The 12,631-nt window shown below is 37.4% G+C and overlaps 1 protein-coding gene across 2 annotated transcripts in view; it reads right to left on the bottom strand.

Annotated features, from left to right (window-relative positions):
- The window catches only part of ARHGEF3 (Rho guanine nucleotide exchange factor 3), a 96,709-nt gene that overhangs the window by 51,985 nt on the left and 32,093 nt on the right, over positions 1 to 12,631 (bottom strand). The window contains exons 1-2 of one of the 2 annotated variants that reach the window (XM_069865931.1): positions 11,385 to 11,530; positions 1,489 to 1,551 (exon numbers count right to left, since the gene is read on the bottom strand). In XM_069865931.1, coding sequence (XP_069722032.1) covers positions 1,489 to 1,551; positions 11,385 to 11,417 — 96 coding nt within the window. In that variant the 5' untranslated portion in view covers positions 11,418 to 11,530. Of the gene's footprint in view, positions 1 to 1,488; positions 1,552 to 11,384; positions 11,531 to 12,631 lie in introns of those variants that run through there. The other variant, XM_069865928.1, reaches the window with a different exon arrangement.

Here is a 12,631-nt window from a genome sequence, read left to right as displayed (position 1 = left end):
AACACCTAGTGATACACATGCAGCTTACTCCCTCAGATTTCAGAAGTATGCAGGTTCAAGGATTTCTTCAGATGGATGGTTTCACTCCAATAGCCCAACGCATTTTTCTTCCATGATTTTTTCCCACTGCTTTTTGAACCCCTGCAAACCTCTGGCATCCAGAACACCCCATGCCAGAATTCCACCGCTGCTTGCTAGGTGAAGAAATATCCCTTTAGGTTTGAATCTACAGAGTTTTTCATTTTGTACCTTGATACCATGGTATCACATGCTGATAACTAAACTGTAGCATTAAAACATAGAGAAGTTCAGGGCAAAGTAAGTGTCAAGGACACACGACAAAGTATATTCTGCCTGGCTGTACAGCATAAGATAATTGGTATTTCTGGCAGCAGAAAAAACGTGGTGACAGGCTTGAGGCTACCTCAAGCAAAAATGATAAATCAACTAGTATTTATATAAATTTTACATTTACATAAACTGACCATCCTTCCCAATACACTGCATGCCACTACCCACTATATCCTCATGGGATATTCCTCACCCTGCTGACAGCAGGTTTGACGCCTGCTAAGAAATAAAAAACTGTTAAAATAGGCAGCTTTTAGACTATTTTTGTACTACTTCTCTCTGTACTACCTGAGAAGTCTACCAAAAGGGAAAACTGGTTTGACAGCTGACTGTAAACAAAACACTGAAACTGATGATACACGGACTAGAAGGAATGGGTTTTTTTCCTAGTTCATTTCAGTTCCATGGATACAAAATGATAAATGCTAGTCTACCCTTATGTCACAACTTTACATGGAAAACACCACACATTGCAGTTTACTGGGTAATTACACACACCAGTACTCTGATTCAACAACCACCCCTTACTTCTAAAGCAAGCAGACATCAGTCACCATAGTAAAATTTTAAAAAATAATAGAACAAGTCAATATTTCACCTTTACTTATAGAAACAATTAAACGATTCAAAAGTTAGAAACCAGTCTAATTGTACTGAAAGTAGTTTTCTTATGTTATCTTTACACTGAAGGGTGTGATACAGTAGCATAGCCATATGTGATGTGTGCATCACTTCAGCAGTGACACACGCAGATCTCACAGCTGTATTAATATCATATTACGCTGTTTCACACCAGCATTAACCTCAACTGACAGAACTGAAATGCAATTTCTCACACAGCCATGCAATGAGATAAAAGGCACATCTTTAAGTCCTGCATTCAAAATGCCTGTTTATCCTGATAATTATTTATTAAGAGAATTATTTTATAAGAGATTAACTGCTTGACAATAAACTATCATTCTGACTTTTTTCAAATCGAAATTCTTAGTAGTAAACAGAACAAGTTACTCCTGGAATGTATGAAAACAATACAGCTGAAAAGTTGAACAAGTTAGTTCCAGAGTATCCATGAGAGCCAAATTTTAGTTCGAGGTGGTGTGGAGGGAAGGGGGAAAGGAAAATGAAATTACTCACACTTGTATCCAAGCTGCAGATACTGAACGTGTCTTCATCTCGAGTACTCTGTTTTCGTTTTTTCTATAAAACAAAAAGAAAGCTATTGTTTAGTATGTTATTAAATTAAATGCTGTTCCTTTTTTCTGCTCAAAACGAGTTAGATTCACTTTAATTAAGGAACTATTTTCTAACCTAAAGCCTCAGTAATTATTGTATGTTGTAAAACGTATTTTGACACTTGATATGAACTTCTGTAACTAATAAGACTGTCAGGAGGATAAACCCATATTTGGTGGTGAAAGCCTATTCTCAGATTTTTCAAAACATACATTCAGCAATTACATACTATTCTAAGACAGTCAGTATTACATCATAATGGGAATAACAGGTGAACTGTATGGCAGGAATTACATTAACACATATAGGGATTTCAGTATCAATGTCAGTGACTACATTCTGCTTTATATGCAGGTTGTGTTTTGGAAAACGGTATGCCCTCCCTCATGTCATTTCATAGGTTCACCACAAGAATAATCTTCATGCTCTTCAAATAAGTATGACATTTCCTTTAACAGGCCAGGAAGATTTAGGAAATGAGAGAAGTCACAGAATACACAGCCCTTATTTGTCCAGCTGTGTTGTCTTCCACTGTCAACTACAGATAAGCATTCACACATGAGAATAGCTGGGATTTAGTTTCCAGTCTACAGAAGACACAGATGAGCGATTTAAAGAACCAAAAAAAATCCAGACAGATGCCCTACGGAGCTCCTGTAATGAAAGTTCAGATAAAAGGCAGAAGTTCAACATTGTGCAGCTATTTTTTAATCGTTAAATAAAAAGTTACCTATAAAACCTGTATCCCCCTCCCCCAGTACCCATGCTCCTAGCTCTTCCAAAGCCTGGAGGTTCTATTCCATCAAGCCAGTAAAACAACCATTTCATCTACTAGGTCAAGAATATCATCTCTGAGAACTGTTTTCAGCAGATGTTTGACTTGTGTAATCATATTTAAATAAAATTTTGCTACTTCTTAAGAAGTAACTTTTCTCACATTTTTCTGACAACAACAATTCTGAAGTCGAGGACAGCTGTATTTTAACACCACTGTTATTAAGAAACAGAAACTGGATCATGAATTCTTTCAGCATAGTACACTGTATTATGAAAAGGAATTCTTCAGCCTCAGATTATACACAGGCAAATCCCTCTTACTGTTATTGGACACATTTCTAGCAACAAATTGAAGGACAGGATAGAACACAAATTTGTGGACCAGCCCAGAGTCAGCAATGAACAGAAACATCTGAAACAATACTGAGTATATTTGTTTATCCTGTAGTGGTGTTTTATAAAGCTGGCGGGGAGGGTTTGTTTCCAAGGCATAAACTTCTCTGTTATTATTCCAGGGTAAGCCAATGTGAATTCACAATGAAAAATAACAAAACAGGGACGAGATCTGTAACATCAGTACTTTCCCCAGAGGGTAACATGTCCTAAGATCCTAGCAAACATGTTGCAGACTATTCTTCAAACCTAATAGACTTCTGTAGATGTAGATATAAATGCATGTATCCTTTAGTTTTCCTCAAAACATAATATTTGATTCTACTTAAGCTGACGCCAAGTCTTTACTTTCAAAACAAGAAATTACAAAACTATAAGGTACCATCCATCCCACACAGTGGATACAGGTTAAATCAAACCAAAGGGGTTTTAGATCAAGAATACAGATTTCTTGAAGGGAAGAGTAAATTAAAATGGTGTGTGGACTTGGTATATGAGAATCTATCCTAATTGATGATTCATAGTTTGGGTTGGTGTTGGCTTAAGTCTGATGCCTTCAGTTATGGAAGTATAAAAATGGTGTAAACCTAAGCCTCAGTCAGGAAAATATTAGAAAAAAAGTCCATCACTCAAAAAAAAATTATTTCCAATGCTCTATTAAGGTTATTAATTATTAATTATCTCTCTAAAATAAATACTATGCATTTTAGAACTGCGAGAAATGTTTTCTATAATGGAATAGATGCAATTTCATTGTTAATGGAGTGTGACAAATGACCACACACAATAAATAGGCAGCTCGTTTGGTAAATAACGGATTATAAGACTCTTACTGGAGGTCACATGGCTACAGCTTAACACCGAATGTGGCATTTCCAAAAGGCGAATTTCAATGAATGCTGACCGAGACTATAAATTACATAATATGAAGTACAGGCGTACTAACAAAGCTACAGGATTAAAGCGAACTTGAATAAGACAGGACATCCTGTTCTGTTGAAGCAAAGTTACATAACAGATACCTGTGGGCTTCCGACTACTACACTCAAAGTAGGTCTGTGGGTCCAAACCACATAGCATCGCAGACAAAGCAGTGGCCACGAGGGCAAGTGCCCAAGGCAATGATGTTCAGGTAACGCACAACACAAAATGTAGTTAGTAGAAAGTACTAACATGTTCCTATCCTATTAGAGACAGCCTCTTTGGTTATATAACTCCATGCACTCATGAGGAATAAATCTGCATCAGCTGGGAAGTACATGCCAAAAGGGATGGAAAGACAGGTAGGTTAAAAGAAAAGCAATTACATAGTGAATGAGTCTGGGACAACCTCCACAAAGTAGATCCCTTTCTCCATCTTTGACTTAATTGTGCTAATCAAAGGATCACTCCTCACTTTATTCTAGCTCTTCTACTTACTGAGAAAAGTAATACGCACACACACACAAAAAAAAAAAATCTACCTAACAACATGGACACTAGATTATTTTTGTTTTCTGGAATTTTGCAATTATTCAACTATGTATGTTCTGCGTAAGTTTGTCTCAGCAGTTACGCAAAACAAATAATTTCATACAGAAATTGTTAAATACCATCAACCACTGTGGGCAAGATTAATGTTTGAAATTTTCTAAGAGTTTGAAGGGCTATCATCATTGTATGGGGGTAGGGAACACCACAGCAAAAAAAAAAATACTCCAATAATCAAGCTACCAGATAAATTTCTTTGCCCATAATAAGTGGATTAGAAGCAAAGACTGCAGTGGATATTGTGCAGGGAGCATAAGGGTGCTCATTAAATTAATCCTTGCTCTTTGTGAAGATCTTTTACCCAAAGGGGTTACAAGTCTTGTCTCAGTTGCCATAGCACAACACAGCTGACCTCCGAATCCCTCATGTTCCAAAAAATCACCCCTTAAAATGTTTTTCTCCATTTTATGTTTTAAATCACAGGGCACATCAAGTAAAACAAACTGCACTCCATTTTGACCTCGACAATTTTGTGTGTGTTCCTTTCACAAAAGATGCCAGAAGTATAGTCTAACAGCTTTAGGACAAACCCAGGAGAGTTATGCAATTAAGGACTGTGTGTATCGCACAGAGTCATAGGGGAATAAGCTTCACTGCAAAGCCAAGCATCTTAGATGATAAAATGAATTTATAGCCCCAATACTGGAATCAATTAAATGTCATATTAATGAAGTTGAACTTCCTGAGAGAATTTAAGTAGTGCTGCAAGAGGTCCATATATCTATTGAATGACGTATTACTTGATTGACAAATAAACGTATCAAATCCTATGCATTATGGTCGACTTTTCACAGCTGCTTATATCACAACATGACTACATTCAGCCAAAATCCACGATGTGCAAATCTTTATACACCTGCATTGGCCCAGGCATAGAGCTAGGAGAATGGAGAGATTTCTTAATTCCATTTTATTACCTTGCACACAAGCTATCCCTAGTTCTTGTTACTATTTCTTACAGTTATCTATGGCTGTAGCAATCATGGGTTTTAATACAATTTAACAGCTGTTGTTTTAGGACTATATGGCTTGAAGAAGCATACATAAACACATTCTAATATACTGCACATATGTGTTGCTTTAAAGGGACCGCATCCAGTTTGAGATTGTATCAGGTTTTATTTTCATTAAAATCCTGTAAGAAGTCCCAGCATCTTACGAATAATATGAAACGGGGATAAAGTTCTAAGACACACGACCATTAGCATTCTGTCTTTGTTCTTGGGAAGCACATTAAAGTTGTTAAGTGAATATTCCTGAAATTTTATAGTGAACTATTCAATTAGAACCCATCTCTATTTTAAATTCAAAGTAACAATATTAAAAATAATCCAATTAAAAGGTAGCAAGCTATCCATGATCACTCATCATCTCCAGTGTACATGATTGACATGAGTAATGCCATACTGCAGCACTGTATTAAGTAAAAAATACTGCAATTACTCCATAGCAGGCTATGAGCAATGGATAGATGCCAGCTGCTATCTCACTGCATTTCTTTATTAGAATTTGTATGTACTTGAAACAAACTAAATTGAAAAATTTTATGAAGCACTTTGCCTCACTGTGAAAAAAAGGACAGCCTGCAATGCTTTGGTAGCTCCTCTTTCCTGCACAATATTTGTAGACCCTAAAAAAAGTGTACTTGCCCACATAAAAATGCCTTCCAATAACTAATATCTATTCTGTACAGAGATGTGTCTGTGTTTTCTCACTGATCACACAGGTGCATTAGATGCATACGAACATGTCCCTCTAGATTGAAAAAATGTTTGCTAACTCACTTGGGTAGGTTTGTCTTTTGAAATAAAAAAAAAATAAAATAATAAATAACCTAAGTCCCCAGACCACAATGACTGGGTGTATAAGAACTCTGAATCCTGATCCGTATTTGTGATACTGTTGCCTGAAAGGCTGTGACCACATCCATAGTTACAGAGACAAAACACTTCCTGGTCTTAACATAGCAGGAAAGAGTTGTTCTCAATAATTATCTCGCAGGAGATGAGAAAGTAAGATATCCAATTATATATTAAAGCAGTGATTTAATTAAAGGAATTAGAGCAATAAGACATTGTTACAGGAAGGCTAGATGAACATGCTCTCTCCATCACAGGGTTTTAGTTATCAATACCAGAGATTTATATTTTACCGCCTGGGAGCTGAAATGCAAAGATACACAAAAATAGCTTGATTAAAAAACTCATCCTGTGACGGGGAAGGAAATGCTTTTCAGAAGAATTGCTGCCTTTTGCCAAATCATCTATCCATTCTAATTGCTCAGAAACATGCCTGCACACAGACTAGCATCAAAATAAGTAATAGTTTAAGACAATGTATTTTCATGGACACAATTATTTTAAACCTTCTAGAGTCATAGAAGGACTCAAAATTAGTTGAATAATCAGCAGTTTAATATTTCCTGCCACGGGTGCTGGGATATAATATCACTAAGCAGACTTCAGAAGCAAACTAGAAGAGGCAGCAGTGGTATCACATCACTCAGCTTCAAGCCAGAATGCTCATGATACTGAAACAAGAATAAGCCTCAATTAGGATTACCCATTTTCCATCTTATCACACTACTGCTGCGCTGACATTCAAGTGCCTGAGATGAAATAAAGGAACAGATGCCAAGAGAAAAAAGAAAAACAAGAAAAAAAAAACCCAAAACCAAAAAGAGAACCTTGCACAGCTTTAACAAGGCTGCATAGAGAGACACTATGTCCTATTAACCACATAGGCATGTCTGTCTGCAACAACCAGCTAGAAGCCTCCACATTTCCTGCTGAATATGGTGTTCCTCCTAGGTTCAGTTCAGAGCTAAGCAATTACAATTCCACAAACAAATGATCATTCATTCCCTAGTTTACACTCATTCTGAAAGATGGATCTCCTGTCATCTTTTATGGCCATCCCATTTCACTTTAGCAGCCTACCACTCACCTTCAGGCCAGTTCCAGCCTTCCTCCCTGCTTATCTTCCACTTCTGTGGCCACACCACTGACAGTTCTATGAGCTTGAAGGCATGAGGGGACAAGAGCAATTTAAAACAAGCTTTCCCAGAGCATTGCGCCTTTTTTTAAGCTGAATGATGCATCGTGCACACTTTAGGGGGCCATAAATTCAGAATATTGATTTCCAGTAAGAACTTACTACCCTGCCTTCCAGTATCACAGTTCTTTATGTTATGTTGACAAAAAAAACTTGCTTAAGGTCTGAACAAAAAATTCTTTAGTTTTTTATAAAAATGGTTTCCACACATTTCAGCTGCCCTCTACTGCTCGAAGACATGACAGGTTTCTTTTTTCTCAAGAGTGACACAAAAATCTAAACAATAGCTCGGATACTTCTGAGGAAGAAGCAGTCAGAGATGACTTGACTGCAGAGTTTGCACCAAGTTCTGCTGGTTGTTTACCCTTCTGCATGTGTTCAGCTGGCAGGTGCTTTGTATACTGGTGTCAGGAAGAGAACTCACTGGTCCTTGATGTCCCAAGCAAAACAACCAACCAAAAAAAGCAGCCTCTGCTACAAATTCATTACAACACAGCAGAAAACTCTGAAATGGTGACGAGGTCTCCTATGGCACTTAAGAGTTTGCACTGGAAGTGATGTATCTAAGCACTTCGGAGGAGTCAGTCACATCTCTGCCAGACAAAATGGCAACTCGTTTCACTTTTCCCTGAGCACAGAGAGCACGAGTTATTTCTACAGCACTTATTGTGATGGATTTGAGATTTTCCCGTCAATGTCCTATAAAACGAACACTGAAGTGAACAATGAAATGAAAGTTACATTCAGTGTGTTTAACAACAGGAAATGGGTGTGCATGTACGGGATGCTGTAAGGACAAGGATCAGCAGAGCTTTGTTTGAGGACTGATATTTATTCTATCTTTATTTAACCTTCTTCCTTCCCCTTTTCAGAAGATGGGGGAGAGCATCAGGCTCTGGAATCTAGCAGAGAGTTAAACATTTTCTCACAGTTTACTATAAATTCAGGAAAAAAAGTTACATACTTTATTTCTTCTCTGTAGTTCTTTGCTACACGAGTGAACAGCAGTCTTTATTATATGATCCTTTCTCAGTTAGAACTTGAAGACTGCTACATAAACTATGCTTTTAATTAAAACAGTCAATATCTAAGGATTCTAAATTCACCCAAGTTATAAGTAAAATTTAAGAAGCAATTGAAAAGAATCCGTATACTATTTAGATTAACCTTCTGCTCATCAAACACTTATCAGCTGGGATCTGTCAGATTCAGTTCTTTGTGTCCCCAAGTAACATAATAAGTCAGCATGCAAATAATCTCTGGATTCCTCTACCTTTGGGAGGCTGACGTGACGAACTTGCAGGTCTTAGACTTACTTGTCTGTGCTGTGGGACTTTATTGCAGGTCTAGTTGTAAAAGCAAGATTAATCAAAGCTAGGCTCTTTTAATGCTGTAACTCCACCAGTAAAGGTTTTGAGCACTTGAAGACATGGGGACTTCCTCTGACTGGACAGTAACAACCTTTGCTGGCTGCAGTTGCCCATTTTATCACAGCTGTCAACCACTGCTTCTGGTTCCAAAACCACTACCTCTGTGTATGTGTGTGCCTTTTTTTTCTTGGAACAAAAATCACAAGGAAATTTTCTCACTTGAAAAGCAAATTCATTCACATAGCATTTTGCTATTTTTTAAAATATTACTTATCTTTTAGGTTTGCAGGTTTTATTAATCCAATGGAGCTTCTCATTCTACAAGAGAGCTTGGATTGCTTTTGCTGCGCACAGCACATACCAAAGAATGAAACAAATTCCATAAACTAGATATCTATGTGCCATTAAATTGCCTCACATTTGCATAAACCGCAGTAATCCCTTATTGTCCTGATATTCAACTGCTAGTCTGTTTTCCTCCAGTCTCCTGCCTTCAGCATCACTATGCTGCTGTATCTCTAAAACCACAGACAGGTTCTTGCACGTGGCTTTTGATCTAAGCACCTCACGTGTTGTTCTTCAGCATCACACAGAAGAGAGAAAATGGCTGCACCCCAAATGGATTTTTCTGCAGATAAAACCTATACAACTTCTACTAAAACTACACATTGCTACATCTATTTTTGGGCTCAGCAGATACAGACACACATCCCAGCACTTCAGCTCAATCTCTCAGGAAATAAGGCTTACAGGATACTGACCGAAATCCCTGTGACTACTGATTCTTTATTTCATTATTTTATTTTTTGCAAAACTTCTTGTGCAGTTTCAACCAAAACTGACAAAAGGATAAAAACTTCAACCATTTTGGGCACAGCATATAAAACATGAGACAGAATTTGCATCCAACATAAAAGATTTCAAAGTGAGCTCAGCAATATTAGAAATCTACGTGATTTTACTTCACAACAATGAATCTCCCTAGTGAGTCCTTCTGATGTATGTTTTCAAGTTAATCATGTCTAAAATACATACCCACAGCAAATACGCATGTTAAGTACGTCCAAAAAGACAGTAGTTAGTTATCACTAGTGCCATTCTTAAGCCACTTAATCAAAACTGAGAATTCACACATAACATCTATGAAACTGATTTTAACTAGTTGAACCCTTCATTCCTCTGACAGTCTTAAACTTCCCAAGTGTGTTGCAATTTTTATTTACCTTTCTTAAACACAATTTAAGTCAGAACTGCATAAAGCATTCCACCTTAAAAACATGCTGTGCAATAAATTTATCACAGATTGTGTCTCTCACTGCTGAATACTGTCACAGGGAATGGGAAAAGAAAATATCTGTATTCCAATTAACAATTCATTCTTAAGCTTCAGTATACTTAAGCCACATTCTGCACCGAAAATCCAAGAGTGAATAGGCCCTTGGACATATCCCCAACTAGCTCATTGCACGTTACAGGCCCCCACCTTTACTACATGTTTCTAAGAACTCTGAAGTATGATTTCATTCAACATACACAAATATTTTTAACTAATTTTGCCTCCTAAATAAGAGGAAGCTCTCTAGTTTTCCAGTGAGTGGAAAGATGCTATAAACTGTGATGAGATCTACAAAGTTAAAGACCAGATTTGTGCACTTGCGACCGTAACGCACTACTCTTATTCACATGCTATTAGCAGCTCAAAACAAAACCACACACAAATCATTAAGAGAACTCAAGTATTAGATGCTAACCACTGTAACATGTAAAACAGGACAATCTGGACAGTGCAGCTCTTTCGAAGTTATGCTGAAATGTTTGAACTGACAGATTTTATAGTATAATTGCGTACTGTGTTCTACTGCTTAATTAACATTACAATGGGGAAGAGTTTCCCCCCAGAATATTTAACCTAAATCTCCATCGCAATGAAATAAGCCCACTTATTCCTCTGCTACCCTCGGCAAATACAGAGAACAAGTACTAACTTTATAATTGTTCCCACACACTCAGAGACTAATGTATACTTGTACCTCATACCAACTCATATTGCTCTACACACAACATACACCAAGTCTTTTAAACTTTCTTCATAGGCTGTGTTTTCTACAGTTATGATCAACCTTGCTCCTTTTCTGTCCACGCCCTCTCAAAGTGCAATGTCTAAAACTGCCCCCAGTTTTCCAGCTGATACCACATACGCATCCTGCAGAGCAGAATCTTAATGTACTGCAAAAACACTGTAAACAAGATCTGTTACAGCTTTCACTTTATCAATGGATAGACTTACACAAATAGCTATAAATGTTCCCAACTAAACCCTAGCTTCAGCCAAAATCCTCATTTTCACATTGGAAGACAGAAATGTTTACAAGTGTATGACAAAAAAGCAAAACCAAAAAACATAAACCCACCATCCTGCAGCAGCAAACTACCAATATACAGAGAAAAACAAATCGTCATCCATCCCATTGGGAATATGAGAGTGTATTATCTAAACTTTTAACAAATTTCTTTCCTTACAGAACAAAACATTCCTGCTAAGCAATATTTTGTTTTCATTAATATCCAATTTCAAATCCTGGCATGCTTGGAAGCAATATCTGTGCATTTTCAACTTACTACAATGCCACACACAAACAATGAAAAGTAACACACTCTCCAATTTACACTTACCTGATGATGCACAAAAAAGCAACACCACACCATGAGGTATTTCGTATTGTACCCGAAATTTAGGAGGTTTCTTAATATTCAGCGTGACAGGGTAAAAGTCTTTGCTACAAAAGGAGTCCCTATGTCTCTCCTTCAGTTTCAGCAGGAACTCCTCCCCATGCAGCCACACAATTTGCTCTCGCTTCCTGTCATGCATTGTAGTACAAGTGGCAGAAGCTGAGTGATATGTATGGTCCTGTCTCTCTCTCTCATGGTTATTCCTCATAGATTGTTTTGAATAATATTTTAAACAGGCAAAAGTGTTTTAAAAATTGCTAAGTGAATGGCACCAGTGTGGTAAAGACATCATTAATGTGTTTTCAAATTCATAGGTAGGTCTCTGCGGGCTCTGAGACTCAGTAACTGAAATAGTACATCTCCACCTGTGCAATTCTGTCTCAAACAGCAGCAATAGGCTATAAACTGGTGGGCAGACAACTATCTCCAGATGTAGATGCCTCAAAACAAACAGCTGGTAAACACTAGGTGGAACTTTTAAATATTTAGTCCACAGAAAACTTTCAGTATTTCAAAAATTAAGGGATCTGTGAAGCAGTTCTTTAATTAACCGAGGAATAACAGCAAGAACTCAGCCCAAAATGTTTTAGAAACAGCCTAGAATCAAAGCCCAAAGATGATCTTGGCAGAGCACCCAATTTTGCCATGAGGATGTGTTAAGGCAGTGCAAATCGCAATATTTTCCCTGCTAGTTTGATATAACTGATGAAAGAAACTCATTTTTGCTAATTCTCCACCAATCCGGATAAGCAAGCCTTTACCTACTGAATCCTATGAAAACCAGTGAATCTTCATTTCATTGGGGTTTGGAAAGCTACATGCCTTAAGCATCAAGAAAGCATTCAACTTGCAATTATTTCTGCCTTAAAAGTATTAAGACTGTCACTGTCTCAGTGAGATAAAAGTTCCCAGCTCACTTTAAATTTCACAACTGCAGGTTTGCTCCTGCATGACTCCCTGCACACATACACACTGGCCATGAATATGACTGAGAACTTGAAGTCAGTAAACTTAGAGAATTAGGTTCCAGACTAATACTCCAAACTACAAAATATAATACTTCCTTGAAAGCTCTCATATATGAATGCCAAATCATTCTTTAGACAAGAACAACTGAGCGAGACTGACCTGCTAAAGAAAGCATGCGTTCTGTAGCGCCTTCAGCATTACGTGCTTTCCTATTCTATGTT

The sequence above is a fragment of the Phaenicophaeus curvirostris genome, chromosome 11 (genome assembly GCF_032191515.1).
Source record: "Phaenicophaeus curvirostris isolate KB17595 chromosome 11, BPBGC_Pcur_1.0, whole genome shotgun sequence".
Taxonomy (NCBI): domain Eukaryota; kingdom Metazoa; phylum Chordata; class Aves; order Cuculiformes; family Cuculidae; genus Phaenicophaeus; species Phaenicophaeus curvirostris.
The sequence above is the reverse complement of the archived record's forward strand: the minus strand, read 5'-3'. Positions and strand labels throughout refer to the sequence as shown.